The 19,161-nt window shown below is 55.0% G+C and overlaps 1 protein-coding gene across 1 annotated transcript; it reads right to left on the bottom strand.

Moving 5' to 3' along the window:
• Positions 1 to 2,975: 2,975 nt before the first annotated feature.
• On the bottom strand, positions 2,976 to 19,112 carry GID4 (GID complex subunit 4 homolog). Its single transcript, XM_036838243.1, has 6 exons — positions 18,710 to 19,112; positions 13,873 to 13,932; positions 9,870 to 9,977; positions 7,433 to 7,534; positions 6,089 to 6,219; positions 2,976 to 3,817 (listed from the first exon to the last, which is right to left on the bottom strand). Exons 1-6 carry the CDS (start codon positions 18,896 to 18,898, stop codon positions 3,754 to 3,756), a joined length of 654 nt encoding a protein of 217 aa, XP_036694138.1. The 5' UTR covers positions 18,899 to 19,112; the 3' UTR covers positions 2,976 to 3,753.
• Between the last annotated feature and the right edge of the window lie 49 nt (positions 19,113 to 19,161).

Consider the following 19,161-nt stretch of genomic DNA (forward strand, 5'->3'; position numbering starts at 1 on the left):
GGTTCTTCCAAACGCCTCGGACCCCCCGGACGGCTCTCGCTGTTACACTTCCCAGGCAGCCTGTCAGCTTTACCCTCTCCAGCTCGGCAGTGGGCTCTCACTGGTCTCCACTTGCCCCTTCAGTCCTTCCACCCGGGAAGATCCTTTAAAACCTGCATCGGGTCCCGTCCCGCCTCTGCCCACATCCTCCGATGCCTCTCCTCTGAGTAAAGCCAGAGTCCTGATCCCGACAGCGACCGACAAGGTCCCACAGGGCCCGAGGCTCCTACACACCCCACCCCGCTGTCCCCTCTGCCCGGAGGGCTCATCCCCACACGTCTGCGTGGCTCGCACCCACCTCCAGGTCTTGGCTCAATGTCACCCGACCGTCTTTTCAACCAGCGCAGCCCACAGTGCCCCCCAGTCTGCCGCAGCTCTGCCTGCTCTTTCCCTGTAATGCTGGTCTCTCAACACCACCTAACAGACACGGATTCTTCACTGTGTCGTTGCCATGTATCTCCCTGCTGGGACACAGGCCATTCTCGGGGTCCGTCACGTGTGGACGTGTCACAAGCACCCAGGACGGCGGTCAGCACACAGCAAGCGCACCTGGGGAAGGTGAGCACTGATGTGGGAGGGGCTACCGCCGTCCCTTCTCTTTATCTCCCGGGCTCTGAGGTTCCAGACGGGGAGGAAGTCTCACTGGCTCCGTCCACACACCAGCCAAGCACCAGGCTGGCATCTCTACCCCGGCATCACCCAGCAGGTAACCCCGCTCCACAGGCCAGCTCACAAGCCTGGAGGCCTTGCCCCTAATCACGCAGATGTCCCCCCGTGTTGGAATCCCCTGCGGGGGCCCAGAAACCTCCACAGCCACAGGGCCAGAAAGGGGGTTGGTTTCTTCTAACAGAACCGTTTTGCTTTAGAAATAGGACAGACTCACTGCTTAAATACCTTTATTATTTTTTAAAAATTATTTGGACATTGATAGCTCTGCAAAATACTTCTCCCGTCCCAAACCCTCAAACCCTTTCCACATGTATTCCCTAAAGAAACAAAATACTCACTTTTTGCCCATTCAAATCTAATTTTTAAAAACATGTAAGATTCAAAATCAAATATTATTTTTCTTTCCCAGAACTCGTTAGTAATTTTAAACCACAATGCACATACTCAATGGCATTTCTTTTTAAAAATTAGCTTATCTGACTATTTATGAGGAAAAAAAAATCAATTCAAGGCCTTAGAATATAAATTCCCTGTTTCTGAAAGCAAAAGACACTGAAAAGCCCCCTTGGCTCCCCTGGAGTTTGTGCTGTGCACATCACCGCGGAACCAGCAGGCAGATGGACCGTCTGCTTCACGGGAGGCATCGCTTAGTTACTGGGGGACCGCAGCTGAGACGCCGTCAAGTCTGAAAGGATGGGTGGGTGGGAGGGGACGACACCAGCAGGAGTGGCGAGGCGGGGAGGGCGGGGTGGAGGGGATCTGAGCAGAGCAGGAGCCGCGTCCTGAGGAGGGGGTGGGGGAGACGGCAGGGAGTGCGCATCTGCACTCGTTTCTGAACGACGAACACAAGAGTCAACCAAGAACACCGCACATAGAAGCAGAGGCATGTGGGTTACGAGAGGGCTCAGGAAAGAATAACCTCAGCTGGGGATGACCGCCCGAGCTCCTTCGGGAACTAAGTCAGGGCAGATGGTCTGGGAGTTACTCAGGGGATGTGGAAACCACTCCTTCTGCATCCTCGACAAACAGGTTTGTACGAGAACCAATCTTCATCACAGGTGTGTCCCAAAGAGCTGGCAAAGGGTACCACTTCTTCATCCCCAAACACCGCTGCACTTGACCCCTGGCTCAGCAAGGAAGCCAGCCCACAATAGAGCCCGGCCCGCCCGGGCAGCCGAGCAGCAGTGCCGCGCAGACACCCTGCCCTGCCCACTGGAGGACACACACACGCGGGCCCCGACAGGCTCCAGGCGGACCTCACCCTCAGCATTCTGAGTGGCACCTGAACCCTTCAAGGAGCTGGTTACACCCTGCAGCGCTGGCCCAGGCCTTGTGCCCCGAGCTGGGATTGACCAGAGCCAGCCACTCCGCTGCCTTTGGGAGTTTTAAAATCCAAAAAACGTTTCTGACTCATCTCTGGAGACAGACGTGAAGCTTCTCTCCACTGCAGCCACCAGGCAACTTTCCAGGGTCCCCAGGCCCTGGCCTTTCCAGATGGATGCTTGCATCTCTACAGGGAGCTTCAGGACTACACAGCCCAGCGGCCCTGACACCCACCCACCACCTTCCCCAACACTTCTCCTTTAAGGCTTCTCCTGACACTCAACCTCAGGAACATACAGTACGTACGTCAATAAACCAAAGTCACTTCTTGGGAATAAAAGATTGCCCCACCACGCACCTAGACGGAAGGGCTTTGTGCTTTCTTACTCCGCCCGTGGACATGCACCTCGCGTTTGTTTTGCTCCCGTGGGTTAAAACACTACCTCGTTGTTAAAGCTTTCCCTCCGGTATTCTGAGCAAGTCTTGTAAAGCACCAGCAAATGCCAATCCCCCAAGCCCTGCCCATGTCTGCGGGCTACAGCGGATGCCACGCTATGAAACTTTCTAAACATTTAAACAACACAACTGCACGCGCACGTGCGCACGCGCACAGACACACACACACTTTGGCACGTGAGCCGCGAGCTCTGGGAGTGCGCATGCTCTCACCCCTCCCCCACGCCAACGCGGCCGAGCTGCGGTTTGGGGAGAGCGGCTCCTTCTGCCTGGCGGGAAAGGGCGCCGCGAAGCACTGCTGTTCCGAGTAGCGAAAGGAGGACGCACAAATGCTAAACTGGCCCCCAAAACGGCTCTCACGCTTAGCGCTGTGACCGACGCAACGCTGCAAAACTTCTGTACCACGTGACCAGTTTCAAACTGCTGGCTGATTAAATATACATTTACAAATAGAATATAGGTATAAAAACTACTAAGTCAACATTTGCTGTTTTCAATGTGAAAACGATAAAATGTAATTCTGAATAATTGTGCATTTGCCATAGGGTCCTTGTTAAAGGGACCATAAAAATAATTTTGTAATAAAAAAAACTTTTTTTTTTTTTTTAAGTTTAGTATTGCCCTCAAGTTCAAAAGTTTGGAGCAAACGTGCTGAGTGAGCAGGACGGGAATCTGTCCCTGCCAGGGATCTGGAAGCCTTAAATCCTGTGACCTGGACGGCAGGCCCAGGGAAGCTGCCGGCCACTGACCAGCTCAGCGCGGGAATCCCAGGGCTGGCAGTGCCCCAACCCCGCCGAGCGATCGGCCGCCTCCCCGCACAGGGCTCCGGGGGCGCACGGCTGCTGGGCTCGGCCTTCCCTTGAGCTACCAGAGTAAGCAATCGGGGGCGGGGGGGCCTGGTGGGGACCACTGAGCACCAAGGCCAAGGGGGGCCGGGGCTGGAGGGGGGCGTGGGGGAAGGGATGTGCGTCTCAGTGATACAGAAGTCAGCTGTGCAGGAGGAAAAGTGCATTTACGGTAGCTTAAAAACAGCTTAAGACCAAACTGCCACAGAGAGGGAAGAGGAACCGAGGCCGCCCTCCACCTGCCCTTGCTGGTCGGCCGCACTCCTCGGATGCCGTGGGTTGACATTCATGCTTTCTGATGCGAGTCTGCTCGTGAAGAAACAGGAACACACGTTCTCCTGGTTCTGGCAGGTACACAGTTTTCTTGGCAAAGTTCTTTTTTGCCAAGTTCAGTTTATTTGGTTGCCGTCCCAGACCGCTGTCACCGGAATTCGTAGATGGGCGCGCTGTGTTCTGGAACATGAGTGAGATTGAGCGACTGATACCTGTGGGGAGGAGAGGAGGGTGGTGGTGGGGGGATCGTTAGAACATCCTAAAAACCAGCACAGGGTGTGGAACCTGCCCCACCGGCGCCCACAGAAGCCACGCCTAGAGGAAACGCAAGCTCATCTCAGACTTCCTCAGGGGAACTGAGCTTGGCCTTGTTTCCATTTCTCTGGTTAATCCCCCTGAACTAGGCAGAAAACCTGCTGTTTGTAGGCCCTGTTCCAATCCTGAAGCAACGACAGCCTGTCTTAGGAAACGAGAGGCCAAGTCCTCTGGGGGAGGATGCAGACCAGGCCCCCCACCCCTCCCCACCGCCCTGCTTCCCTCCGAAGCCGCGTGATCCGCAGAGCGCGGATCCGGAGAGCTTGGGATCGATGACGTCACAGCCGCCCCCCCCAACCTTAGCGACTTCACCTTCCTTCTCCCTAGACGCGGCTGTTAGAGCATCCGAGGGCTCTGCGGGTGTGCGTCCCCGTGACGGGTGCTCCGAGGAGGGAAGCAGATGAAGGATAAACAGGGCGGGACAGTCCCCACTCGGGGACGCTCAGTGTGTCGGCTCCCCCCACCCGTCCACAGAAGAGTGCGGAGCAGCACAGGGAAGAGCAGTTTATCTCTCACCCAAAACGTCAACAAGAAGGGACGATGGGGGCTTCCCTGCTGGCGCAGTGGTCAAGAATCCGCCTGCCAGTGCAGGGGGACACGGGTTCGAAGCCTGGTCCGGGAAGATCCCACATGCCGCAGAGCCACTAAGCCCGTGCGCCACAGCTACTGAGTCTGCGCTCTAGAGCCCGCCAAGCCACAGCTACTGAGCCCATGCTCCGCAACAAGAGAAGCCACCGCAATGAGAAGCTCAGGCACCGCAACGAGAGAAAGCCCGTGCGCCGCAACGAAGACCCAATGTAGCCAAAAAAAAAAAAAAAAAAGGAAAAGAAAGGACGATGCATTAGCCATCAGAACCCTAACCCTAGGCCTTTGCACCCAGTGGGATGGCTGTAATCCTAAATGTGGGGAAGGACGTGGGGAAACACGAGAAGTGGAACCTTTGCACATCATTGGTGGGAACGTGAAAAGGTGCAGCCACTGTGGGAAACAGTTCCCTGAAAAGTGAAATATAGAATACACCGTGACCCGGCAATCCCACCCCCAGTGCCCAGAGGAACTGAAAGCAGGGACTCAGACTCTTGCACACCCACGTCCACAGCAGCCGAAAGGTGGGAACGACCCACGTGTCCATCCACCAATGAACAGATAAAGACAAGGTGGTCCATCCACACGATGGGAAACCACTCAGCAATATAAAGACGAAGAGCTGACACACACCGCAACCTGGGGCCCTTCACGGTACGCGGGCCCATTTGCATGACACGTCCAGGACAGGCAAACCTGTACTTAGAGAGAGCAGATTAGTGGTTGCCTGGGGCTGGAGGGGGCGGGGAGGTAGGGTGACAGCTCAGGGGGACAGGGTTCCCTCTCGTGCCAACGAAAACGTTCTGAAACTGAGTGCAGTGATGGCTGGACAACTCTGTCGACACGGAAGCCACTGGACTGCACGCTTGCAGTGAGGGGACTGCACAGCAGGTGAGCCGTATCTCCGTAAAGCGGGTACTTTTAAAAGGATGGGAAAAGTTTTAAAAACTCATTTGAAAGCTGAACAGGTGTTGACACCCCAACAACGGCTGCTCCCACAGAGGCCGGGGCTGCATGGAGCCCTGGGCACTCGGTTGTCACTGGGTAGCCCCACGTAGTGTCCCGCAGGAGCCTTCAAAGTGTGCAAAAGTCACAAGAAAATAATTTCCACATTCAGAGACGAAATCAGGTATTTCACGATACCGTCTGCGCTTCAGGGATAACGGGGCACTTACAAAAGCTCAAGGAGCCACGAGAAGACCTGCAAAGGTGGCAAACGCCAGCCCTCGGGTGGCACGCGGCTGTCACCACGGCAGAGGCCCAGGGCAGGGCCGACCACGCCCGCGGGCCCCGGTCACCGGCCGGCACCAGGCAGGAGCGTGAGCACAAAATTAAAAAGGCCGCTGACAGCCAAGTTCCCACTGTCCACAGTGGGGCCTGACACTTTAGTTACTGATTAAATTGGGGAGGAATAAATACAAGACCTGCAAGATGGAGATAAACAGAGCTGAAAATATTTGCTGCTTGAAAGCGTTTAGCTATGAGTTCCTGTACCCAGAACTTCATTTTTTTACCTCGTTTACTCTGCCCTGTGGACGCAAGTGAGCCCCTCAAGAAATGAGGCCTCGGCGGCCGGTCCTTACCATTCCGAGCTCCTGTGGTAATAGTAGCCCTCTATGGAGGCCGCCGACTTCTGGAAGCAGATGTAGTAAAAGCCGGCAAAGGAAGCACCACTGATGTCCTTGATCGTGTGGTCCGGGACCAGGAACTGCTCCTGCACGTGGATGGGGATGGAGGGTCAGCGCCGGGGGCTCCGGCCCCCCAGGCCTCCCTGCCCCCCTGCAGGTGGCTTGCTAGGCAACTGTGAACCCCCGAGCCACTCGCATGTTCAACATACGCACACGGCCATCACGTGTCGAGGTCACCGGGGTCAGAGCCGAGGGCGGGCACCGTGGTGCCCAGGCCTCGAGAGCGCGTCAAAACCTTCCCACCCCTGAGCCGCGGACTCACGCTTCTGCTGCACCCCAGGAACCGTCGCTAGGCTCCCGGTCACCTTGAGAGCCGAGGGTCACTTCTATGGCCCGGGCCTCACCCCGAGAGCAAGGTGGAGCTCGCTCGCCCTGGGGACCCCCCCATCAGCAGCGGTCAGAACGGTGCTGCCCTCCTCAGACCCCGGGCGGAGCCAGCCCCCTGGGGGGCGAGGTCAGGGGCCGCAGGAGGCCTAGACGGCCCACGGGGGAGTCACCGTGCGTGAGAAACTCTTGGAGACCAAGCAACTCTCCTTCCCTTTCCCCAGTCTCTGAAATTGTAGTTTTTCAAATTAATTTTAAAGTAGAGCCTCACCCGACACTTCCTTTAGTGGGTTGTTTAGTTGGCCGGCTGCGGGGCGGGACTCAGGTTTACCCCTGGCACCTGCCTGTCTGCTGCCAGGGCCAAGCCCCCGCCCCAATTCTCACCACAGAAACACAGACTGGGAGTGAGGGTGCTACAGGATTCGTCTGTAGGAAAGCTGGCAAGATTTCACCATAAAGCGGCTTTTTCCTACAGGTTGGGGGTGAGGGGTTGGAGGTGGGTGTAGGTTCTCCAAGTGACTTCACACACTCGCCTCCTGAATTCAGTACCCTGTGGCTTTAACCCAGGAAACACCAGAGGGGGCACCAGAGCCACCCCAGCGAGCCCAGCCCGATGGGGTTCTCAAGGGCTGGGGGAAAGCCCAAATTCTGTCCCCGGCCCCGTGCTTCCTGAGCTGGAGGGACCGGGGGTGCCGTGACGGCCCACAGCCCGGGCGAGGTCACTTAGGGGTTGAGACAATGGGGGTCTCCCGAGTACACAGGACACTTGGGATGACCCAGCCTGCAGGGTCGCAGGAGAGAACAAAGGCAGAGGACACAAGAGCCGTGCCTGCCCCACACGGGGGTGAGCATGGGCCTGAGGGGCCTGGGGCCCGGGGGCCACACCACAGGCCCGGCACAGCCGGGCAGCCTTACCTTCCACCTCATGAAAACATAGTCCCCACTCTTCAGCTCTTCGTAATCAAAGTCGTCTGAATTAAACGATTTTGCGTACTGATAAAAAGCCAGAAACTTGCCCTGAAAGCCAAAAGCAGAGTATGAGAATGAGGGACAGAGGGGTGGCGGGTATGCTGGGCCGGTGCCGTGGCCTCTCCAGGGCGAGGCGGCGGCCGGCGGGCAGGGAGCGCCTGGTCACCCCGCGCACTGGGGCCTGGACCCCGGGGCAGACGCCTGGACCCTACGCCTGCCTAGTTAACGTGCCCAGGAAAGGCCGCCGAACGGGGATGGATGCAACCCCGGGCCTTCTCTCGCCCCTTACTCCAGACAGACGCAGCCGGACGATCAGGGACGGGGTCTCCATACATCAACCAACGGGGGCAAAGACTCAGGCTGAACCAGCCTGTAGTGCCGGGGTCGGGGGGGTTAGTAAAGTGGGGTCCCCCGACAACGCAGTGGTTAACCCCTGCTTTTAGCTTTAGGTGTTTGCCATTACAGATGTTTTGCTTTTGTTTTTTTCAAATATTTAAAGATAAGTATGTATTAATTCTATTAAAAAACCTCCTGAATAAAAAGTTAAGACAGTGGGCTTCCCTGGTGGCGCAGTGGTTGAGAATCTGCCTGCCAATGCAGGGGACAGGGGTTCAAGCCCTGGTCTGGAAGATCCCACATGCCGTGGAGCAACTAGGCCCGTGAGCCACAATAGCTGAGCCTGCGCGTCTGGAGCCTGTGCTCTGCAACAAGAGAGGCCGCGATAGTGAGAGGCCCGCGCACCGCGATGAAGAGTGGCCCCCACTTGCCGCAACTAGAGAAAGCCCTCGCACAGAAACGAAGACCCAACACACAGCCATAAATTAATTAATTAATTAATTAATTAATTATTTTTAAAAAAAGAATTAACCTTAAAAAAAAAAAGTTAAGACAGAGAGATATTAAGTCATAGAATCTGTCACACAGATATTTTTACTCTAAGTAGATTACGTGTGACGAATCTTTACTTTATCGCGATAATGATAATCACCATAATCTTTTATCACTTTATCATAATACCCACTTCAAATCTCATTCAGGAAAACTCGAGGGTGAACTATAGTGTCCTGACCCCAGTGTGCAGTAGACATTGTGGCTCCCCGACAGACAGAGGGGCACTCAGAGCCTCTGGGGCCCACATGGGGAGAGGGCATCGGGAAACCCTGAGTCCCACGAAGGCAGCCAGCGCTCCTGGAGGGAAACCATCCACAGGCCCGACCTCGCACGCCCAGCAGGCCAGGGCCCAGGGTGGCCTTCCCGGCCCCTCTTTCACTCAATAGTTCAACCCAGCCTAGGAAGGCCGGAGTCCGGGTGTCTCCAGCTCTAACGAAAGGCAACAGGAAGTTCGAGCTGCTCTCCAGGTTCTTCACCTGCAGCCAACCAGCCTCAAACTGAGTTTTCATTGGGCCTCAAAGACCTTGCTTTTTGCAGGACCAATTTGAAATGGAAAACAAAGTTGGAAGGAAGACAGGCTGTGTGCTCGCTGGGCTGTGCAGGAGAGGTGGGTGCCGGGCGGGGAGAGCCGGGCGGGGTGGGGCCTGACGGCTCCCAGGGGCGCTCCCTGACAGCGGCACCTTCCAGGCTCCCCAGCTTCCAGACGCTCGGCTCCCCTTCATACTCTATTAGAAACACAGGTGGCCGTCTACCTCAGTGTCTGCTTGCTACAAGAGCCAAAACATGTATTTAAAATTCAAAAGCTCAAGTTTAAATTCAATCGAAACTCAGCATTTGACAGGTGTTTCTTTCCTAACTCAGGTATGAGAAAGCGGCTCACTGACAAGGACGCTGCCTCCTGCAGAGTGTCTGCAGGCGGGGCCCCCAGGAGCCCGTGGGCCCGGAAGCAGGAGCGCGCGGACACAGCCAGGAGCGGTGGCGGGGCCCGGGAGCCGCTCTGGAATCCCCACTACTGACACCTCACCCTGCGGGGTGCAGGGGGGAGCGCACTGGACTTCCTCGGTGTGAAACCGAAGTTCATCCTCGCCACAGCCAGCTAAGCCAAAAGGCTCTAACGACCGGCTGAGAAATGGGATTTTAAAGACACAGGACTCGCGTGGCCCCGGCGAAAAGGCTCGAGGAGGAGCTCTGAGCTGTCCTGAGGAGCTCACAGCTGCGAGCACACAGCCGTGCTTGACAGGCGTGGGCACTTCCAGGGCAGGAGCGGCCCTGAGGCCCTGCCTGTGAGCGGGAACCGCGCGCCTCCACCCCAGGCGCACCCTAAAGGCAGAAGCCGTCAGGGATGGCAGAGGAGGCGGGAAGGGAACGGTGGCTGGAGAGGGACGGTGCCGCCAGCCCCCGGCGCCCAGAGCAGAGGAGGCGGGAAGGGAACGGTGGCTGGAGAGGGACGGTGCCGCCAGCCCCCGGGGGCCCAGAGCAGACGGGCACTCACCCAATGCTTCCGGTCCACATCCTCGTCCGCATCCCACTTTCGGGTTAAGAAAGGGTGCTTTTTGCTGATGATTTCTCCTTCAAAGAAGGTCGTGAGGGTTGGATACTCCTATGGTAAGAACCCAAATGTCAAACACGATGTCAAACGGGAGTTGTAACCTTTCACAAAGGAAAAAACCAACCTTGCTGTAATTTCTCCCCAGAGCTTTGCAGAAATGACCACACTGCTGAGCAACCACCCAGACCAGCGACGCCCACGGCCGTGGAGGGAGCCTGAAGTGAAGGGGCTGGGGGGAGGGGGTCTGTTGGATTCCGGGGCCTTTGCCAGAAGCAGGGAACCCCTCTTTGGCGCCCTTGTTATGTGCTGATGGCTCAGAAAAGAATTTGGACAGGTTATTTCTGAATACAAAGCAGACGGTAACTTGATAGGTTTTACTTTCCAAGGCGAATACCCAGAGAGGCTCCAAAATCAAGCTCCATCTCCCTCGTGCCACGGCCCAGCCACTGCTTCTCAAACTGCCTCAGCCTGTCCTTTTTACGCCAACTCTTCAGGTTTGGGGGGCAGGGGGAGGTTCGTAGAATACCTTGATGTATTAGGCATTCGTATAATTCTATCGCATGAGCTCAGACAGCTTATACGATGGGAAACATTGATAAATCACGTCTGCCCTGGGAAGCCACAACCGCAGGAAAAACTAATAAGCCGTCATCCTGACTGGGTGCTTGGAATACTCCGGACAACCTTGCTACTTGTTCCTCTGATAGTAAGGAAGCACCAAAAATTTTGAAAAAATTAATGGAAGAACAAGTCAACAATGTAAAAAGTGTACCGTTTCTCTGCATTTCTAGAGACCAGCCAACCCACCTGCCAGGTGGCCCCTCAGCACCACCCACCCGCCCGGGTACCTCCCAAGGGTGCGGTGATGACCCACCGCCTGGCAGAGCAAGGGTCACCACCCTAAAATCCTGGGACCATAGAGGTCCTGCTTTCTTCTCCTCACCCCACGTAAGCCCCTCTCAATTGGCATCAAACTTAACTACCCGTTTAAAATAAATCTGTTCCCATGGCTTTGCCACTTCTCCTGGCTCTCCTGCCACGTGGACCGGGGCTTCCAGAAAGCCCGTGGCTGCTTTACCGCACACACCCAGGCAGCCTGTTCTCGTAGCAGTGAGCTCGAAACACTACAGATTTGCCACCCCCCTGAAACCGCAGCCCTCACCCGAACACTAGTGCTGGGTTCCTCAAACAGATATTTATAAATACAGAGTGAAGAGATTAAAGAAGAGATAAGTTCCTAAGTGGAAACCTGATTTTTAAAGGTATAAACCAAACTATACTCATCCGTTTTAGGAAGGACTGCTAAGGGAAAAAGTTCTGTGTAAGCTGACAGCGGACTTGAGATGTTAAATAAAAAGCTATAGACAATATATTGACTTCCTGAGTTCTATCAAGACTTCCCTAAAATAGAAGGATAAACGATCAAGTCCTCCTATTATAACGCAAAGAACATACTTATGTTCAAGTCACGAGTTTTCCTAATAAGTGATTCTGCGCCGACTTCTCTCTCAAATGTTTCAGGCAATCTCCCAGGGTGACCACAAGGTACCCACAAACTTCCAAAATTAAATAAAATAAACACCTAATGAATGAGAGTCATGTGCACAGAAGGAACCAAAACGACAAAGCCTCTCACAGGGCAGGCGAGGACATTCAAGCCTTGACTACAGCCGGGGGTGGGGGTGGGGGGTCACAAAGGGGGGGCGTGGCCAGCATCCCCGGGGGTGGGATCCCGGCGCCGGGTCCCACTCCCCTCACTGACTCCAGGCTCACCTGCCTGGAGGTGGCCCCAGCTTTCCGTGAAGACCTGCCTTCTGGGGGGTCAACGTTTGACTGGCCAGTAACTCAGCAAGAACTTCTGAAACCAGCCGTAAACGAGCGCCTGTGGCTCTGGGTAGTGTGACCAGCTCCCTGGTTCAGCCTCGGGAGCGTCCAGAACTGTCTGGAGAGTGCGTGGCAGGCCTGACCATGACACCCCCAGGCTGGGCTCCCAGGCCGCGTGCCAGCCGCCTCCGCCGGGCCTCCCCAGGGACGCCCCTCTCCCTGCGGGTGGCTGGCTCGGGACTGCAAAGGGAATGTTATTTGACACCCATTCTCACAATTCTGGGATTTAATTTCCACAAGGCACACAAACTTCAAAAACTGTACTTATTTGTGAATGTAAGGCAGATAAGAGGCAAGTTATCTCCAGTGTAACAGTGAATTTTCCCTATTTCCGTACAGACGAGGAAGACCATGACTATGACCCAAACCGTTCAGTTACATTAAAGTAAATCACATATGTGCTTTTTCAACAACTATAAATGGAAAAGCAAACAAAAATGGTTAACTGTGCTTTATAACAGATGTAAAACCATTCAAAGAATCGTCACCCTTTCCTGCATTTTACCAATTATCCAGTGACCATGCATTAGATTTATAACTTAAAAAACTGTTAGACAGTTGTACAATGCTGTGACTATTACTGAAAGCCAACAGATTGTGCACTTTTTTTTTTTTTTTTGGCCGCGTGTTGCGGGACCTTAGTTCCCCAACCAGGGATGGAACCCGTGCCCCCTGCAGTGGAAGCGCGGAGCCCTAACCACTCGATTGCCAGGGAGGTCCTAGATTGCACGTTGTAAATGGGTGAATGTGTGCTATGTGAATTATATCTCAGTAAAGGGACTAAAAAAAGTTATTAAAAAAGATGAATTCACAGACTCCTGACGCTCGGGCAGGACGAAGGGCCTCAGGAAACACAGCCCTCCTCTAGTAAAAGGCGGCTTCAGGCGGGAAGGGCCGGGCCCAGGGAAGGGCCAAGCCAGCACCCCGTCCCCTCAGAGGAGCCTGGCTCTAGGTGGCTCGGGGGTGCTTCCCGTCATTAGCGCCACCTGCCCCCGGTGGGACGTCCACAGCACTTCCGTACGCGGTCTGTGGATTTTTAATCCTACTTAACCATTTCCACAAAGCTTCCTGTGACCATCTGGAATCGGTGTCCACATCCCACGTGACAGATTTTGCTGGTTTCCTTATGAAGTTAAATGTCTGTGTTCTGCGCTCAACAAATGTGTTTGGCCACCTAAGAGTTGAGCGTATTCTGTTTCCTGTGTGTCTTCTACTGGCACAAACCCACGGGTGAGAACCCTTCCTTTTGCTGTCATTTTCTGCCCTGACTTGATTGGATACGTTTTCTAGAGGAGGGAAGAGATACCTTTTTGTCTCAACAACAAATTTCACAGGAGATTCTCAGACTCCCGGTGGGGAAGCAGGAGAACAGGGGGAACGGGGGCGACGGAAACAAGTGTTTCCAGACCGAGGAGGACCAGCCTTGTCAGGTCCCTCGGAGCCTCCCACTCGCTGACCCTGCGTCTTCCCCGGGAGACACAGCAGGCACCTGGAGCTCTCACCTCGCGGATGAGGAAATGGAATGGACAGAGGTGACGTCGTGGGGCCAGAGGAGGCGGCGCGAGGATGCGAACGCCGCGGCCCCCGACCCTCGGCCGGGCGGCGCCAGACCCTCCTCCTGCCCACTCACCAGCGGGAAAAGAAAGCATGCTCTCTCCTGCCTCCGATATTCCCAGGAGTTCTGAGGTTTCAGGTGGTTCAAAGAAAGGAAAACACCTACGTTTTCGAACTGCGAAGACCTCAGTCCTCGGAGGAACGAGGCTCGCCCAGAGGCTGAAACTGACCACGACGGTGGCAGCTATGTCCTTACTACGTTTGTTTTCCTCAAAAAGGATTAAAGTAGAATCAGTAGCGTTGGGCACACGCTGACCTGTTTATAAACGTCAACGGCCTGTGAGTCTGTGTGCTTTCCAACAGGACACGTCCAAACTGCCTGCTCTACGCTCCCCCTGAAAGAACCACACTTAGAAATGGGGCTCCTGAATCAGGCCTGAGGAGTCGAGGTTGCTGGCCCTTCAGGACCGAGGCCCCTCCGGCTCCTGCCCGTGGGAGGGGCGCTTACCTCAGTAAGGCCTTTGATCTTCAGATACCCACAGAGGTACGAGTTCCCCGTGTCCACGTGCTGAAAAGACACACACAGCTTCGTTACCAATGGAGGGTCCAGCAGGAGACAGCGGGAGCACGTCCGGCAGGCAGAGGCCCCTTCGAGGCCAGGGCGGCAGGCGGGTGGGGGGCGAGGGAGCCTGGAGGCCGGCTGGCCCAGGGCAGCCCGGGGCTCACAGGTCCTGTGGCACGCTGAGTGTTCAACATTGAGTGAGGCCTCATTTAAGAAACTAGGAACATTTTGTGGCATTTATCAGATCTGGGGACCCAACTACTTCCAATACACCGTGAGTCAAACACCAAGGCAGTGCTTAGAAGCTGCAGTGAACTCAGCCAGCCAGTCGAGGTCAGCACCAAAGCAAGCGGGCTTCAACGAAGCTGGGGCGGTCCCACCGTCCGGTGTTGGGGACAACGGTCTCCACCTGAAAAGCACCACAGCCCTGCAAACGTCCTCACCTGCTGACCTGGGCATCGGACGGCATCAAGCAGCTGATCCGAACTCACAGGGGTCAGTAAAGAAGTTGTGTTAAAGGACACACAGCTCGGGCTTCCCTGGTGGCGCAGTGGTTGAGGGTCTGCCTGCCAATGCAGGGGACACGGGTTCGAGGCCTGGTCTGGGAAGATCCCACATGCCACGGAGCAACTAGGCCCGTGAGCCACAATTGCTGAGCCTGTGCGTCTGGAGCCTGTGCTCCGCAGCCAGAGAGGCGCGATAGTGAGAGGCCCGCGCACCGCGATGAGGAGTGGCCCCCACTTGCCGCAACTAGAGAAAGCCCTCGCACAGAAACAGAGACCCAACACAGCCATAAATAAATAAATAAATAAATAAAATTTAAAAAAAAAAAAAAAAAAAAAGGACACACAGCTCTAACCCAAGGCCTTAAGTTTCAAGGATGCAATTCTCACTGAATTTCAACATAGTTTGGGGTTTCACAGCTGCCAGAAAGGGCATCAGGTGGCAAGGATACTTGCTAATAAGACTAAAAACTGCACTGTAAATTGGCTAACATTTTGCACGGATTATCACCTGCTCAAGAATCAGAATTTCATTCTGGCCTCCATCCAAGCATGTGCCTCTCCCTTTCTGCCCAAATTGATCTTGATGAACTCAAACCCACCATAGCGCAGAGAGCTTCAACCGAACAACGGGCCGGCATCTCAACGAGAAAGATAACAAGGCAAATGCTCAGCAAGAAGGTCTTGCAGCACAGCTGTGTCCAACAGCTGCTCTTTTTAATATTCCTTCCACAGTGACCTGGCCTTCACTTCACTCTTAGCTTCTTGGATGGCAGAGGAGAAAGAGAGCAATCACAGTAACAAAACAACAACAACAAAAAGAGCGGTCAGCATCCTACAAACGTTAGAGGAGCTCTTTAAACTGGAATTTCCAAAAAGAAAAGGCACTCCAGAAGCCCATGAAAAGAGGCCCAACCTTGTCAGTCATCCCGGAAGCTCAAATCAAAGCCACAATGAGACACCACCTCACACCCACTAGGATGGCTACAATCAAAAAGACAGACAGGGCTTCCCTGGTGGCGCAGTGGTTGAGAATCTGTCTGCCAATGCAGGTGACACGGGTTCGAGCCCTGGTCTGGGAAGATCCCACATGCCGCGGAGCAACCGAGCCCGTGAGCCACAATTACTGAGCCTGCGCGTCTGGAGCCTGTGCTCTGCAACAAAAGAGGCCGCGATAGTGAGAGGCCCGTGCACCGCGATGGAGAGTGGCCCCCGCTTGCCACAACTAGAGAAAGCCCTCGCACAGAAACAAAGACCCAACACAGCCAAAAATAAATAAATAAATTAATTTAAAAAAAAATTAAAAAAAAAAAAAGACAGACAATAGCAAGTGTTGACGAGGATGTGGAGAAACTGGAGCCTCAGACGCTGCTGGTGGGAATGCAAAACGACGCAGCCACTTTGGAAATCAGTCTGGCAGTGTCTCAAGTGTTAAACAAATAATTACCATATGACCCAATATTCCACTGGTAGGGAGACATCCAGGAGAAAGGAAGACGTATGTCCACATAAGAACTTGTACGTGAATGCTCACAGCAGTGTGTTCATAACAGCCCCAGAGTGGAAAAAATCCAAACACCCATGGACAGGTCAATGGATAAATAAAATGCCGTAGATCCACACAGGGGACTATTAGGCAACGATAAGAAGTCAGGAAGCACTGACACCTGCTGTGACGTGGGTGAGCCCTGAAACACTGCTCAATGGAAGAAGCTAGACACGAAAGGTCACATCATTGTACGACTCCATTTACATGAAAAGTCCAGAATAAGCAAATCTTAGGTGAAAAAAAAATAGGGGTTGCCTAGGGTTGGAGGGGTGTGACAGCTAAGGGTTCTTTGGGGGATGATGAAAACATTCTAAAATTAGATTGCAGTGACACTTACACAACTTTGTGACTACACTAAAAAACTACTGAATTGTATACCTTAAACGTGCGAATGGTGTTAATAGGTGCATCGTATCTCAGTAAAGCTGTTACGAAAAACAGAAAGAAAACAGGAAATAGATGAAGTTACAAAAAGCATAAGTATTCTAAGAAGGCTGAGCCCAAGAACCCAGTCCTGGCTGAAAAACCAGATGATGGAGCTATTCACACGCCACTGACTGTCTCCACGACGGACAAGCCGCTCACCAGTCCGGATACAGGGCAGCATTCCTGGGTGAGACCGCTGCCCCCACCATCAGACGGCCCACTCCAAGGGGCCTCCAGCCACCGGCCAGGTCTCCGCTCGGGCCGCCCACTCCAAGGGGCCTCCAGCCACCGGCCAGGTCTCCGCTCGGGCCGCCCACTCCAAGGGGCCTCCAGCCACCGGCCAGGTCTCCGCTCGGGCCGCCCTGGGACCTACCAGTTGTGCACCAACTCAATCCCCACTCCCAGCGGTTCACAAGGAAGTTGGCACCTGACAGGAATTCAGAAACCACACACTAAGGCCAGGGAGGGGAGCTGCTACAGTAACCAAGGCGAACTTCTCTTTTGACACTTGGCTACCCTGCCACTTGTCCCCGACCCCATCCTAAACCATCAAACTCAACAAGGGGCACAAATTCAGGATCATTGCAAACGTGATCCTCACCAGGGATCTCACTTCTAGAATTTTATGATTAGCTGCAAAAAGTAAAAAAGCCTATAACTTCCTACTAAACTCTCACATTTGAAGCAAGAGAAGGGGGATTACCACATTAGGCATCTCATTATGAAGACTGAAATAACTCAGCCACGGTACTTTTTTTTTTTTTTGGCCGCACCTTGCAGCTTGCCGGATCTCAGTTCCCTGACCAGGGACTGAACCTGGGCCACGACAGTGAAAGCACTGAATCCTAACCACTGGACCGCCAGGGAACTCCTATTTTTTTCAATTACAATAAATATCGTGGCTCATGATAGATATTTAAGTTTATAGACCAAAGATACAACACAGAAATGGAGTTCTCCCAATCAAAAGAAATTATCTATTCCCACAAAGCAGTAAGAAAAAAGAGGCTGATGAATGCTCTGCAGTTAGTGGAAAGAAAACGCATCCACAACTGTTTTTTGGGTGGGAGACCTACTTGCTTAGAAAAGAGGCTGTTTAAGATTTAAAATTATTAAAGGGCAAAGGGCAAGCATAAGGAAAAGACACTTGCTACGTTCTGTCCTCACACAAGACCTCAAAGCTTCTGGAAAGCCTTTCAAGAGGACAGATGTTTGGGGGGGCTTTTGGGAACAGCCTAGGAGGTGAGGTATCAGACTAAGGACAAAGGGGCAAAGGGAGGAGGAGGTGGGTCCTGATGCAGGTCTGGGCAGCTAGAGAGGAGGAACAGTTTTCTAGGAGGGAGAGGAAAAGGAGTATCAACCACTGCCAATCTCCTTGGGCTGGGAAGAAATGTCAAGTGTGCTCCCAGTTGCGTGAGAGGGGTGAGGTGCAGGAAAGGGCCGGGACAGGTGAAGCTGCAGTTCCAAAGCCATTAGGGGCTGGCAGCAGGTTCTCAGAAATCCAGGTCAAATGGGGGGAGGTGGGTGGACAAGGGAAGGAAATACCGTATGAGAAATAAAGCGGGTGAGTTACATTTCCCAGTACGTGGGTATTAGAGACTGGGAGAAAGCCCTGGCCGTGTCGACCAAAGTTAAGAACACGAAAGAGGGTCTCCCGGAGCCAGGAAGGAGGAGAACAGAGGTGTAGGACAGGGAGGTCTGGGCAGACAGGCCAGGGAGACCGGGAGTGGCCTGGAAGTGGCCAGAGGGCAGGGGTAGGGAGTACGAGAAGCCTGGGCCAGGAAGAGACTAGGGGTTGGGGGGCTAGGAGGCCAGCTTCTTAACAGACTATGAGGAGCCCACCAAGGATGAGGGACCAGCCTGGGGGGTGGGGCAGGAATCAGGGTGGGCTGGGGGCTCTCAAGCTCAGCGGCTAATGGAGAGAGGGGGCTGAGGAAGTCCCCCAAGGAGAAAACCCCAGGAGAAGGAGGCGGGCCCCAGGGCCTGGGCTTCCTGGGACCGAGGAAAACGTAAGGGGCAGCAGGCACGTCACAGGCCTGGGAGGGTCCCGAGTCAGGGGGAACCACTGGAGAGCTCTTCGGGGTCCGAGAAGGGCTAGAAGGAGGGCTGGTCCTGGGGCGACAGGCCACGGGGAGGCAGGGCCGGGTCTGAGGCCGCCGGTTCCCGGCTCTGGCCCGCAGAGTTGGGGTGCGCCGGAGGTCTCCCGGCAGGCCCGGGCAGCAGGCCCGTCCGCGGCCGCGGGCTCGAGGGGGCGGCGGCGCGGCCCCGCCAGTGGGCGCCGCGAGAGGCCCGGCAGCCGGCTCACCTGCAGCACCACCTCTACGTCGTACGAGTTACCCTTGCTCTTCTGGTGGCCGCGGAACTTAGAGCCGCTGTAGAGCAGGCTGGTGGCCACGCCGGGCTGCTGCGTGTTGATGGGCGGCGGCGGGATGAGCGAGGCGGCGGAGGCGGCCGAGGCACCGGCCGGCGGGGGACACTCGGTGCGGACCGGCATCGCGGGGTCCCCCGGAGCCAGGGCTGGGGGAGGGGGAGGAACCGCCGCCGCGCGGGAGCCGAGGAGGCTGCCCGGGGGTAAGGCGGGCGCGCGCGTGGGGCGGGAGGCGTCCACCCGCCGGCCGCCTGCGGACCGAGCGCTCCGGCCGCCACCGGGACCCCGGGACCTGAGATCAGGGCCTCCGGGTGCTAAGCGAGCCCCCTCCCCGCCTGCGCTCGCACACACACCCCTTCCGATTGGCTCCAGCGCGCCGGGGGGCGGGA

The sequence above is a fragment of the Balaenoptera musculus genome, chromosome 20 (genome assembly GCF_009873245.2).
Source record: "Balaenoptera musculus isolate JJ_BM4_2016_0621 chromosome 20, mBalMus1.pri.v3, whole genome shotgun sequence".
Taxonomy (NCBI): Eukaryota; Metazoa; Chordata; class Mammalia; order Artiodactyla; family Balaenopteridae; genus Balaenoptera; species Balaenoptera musculus.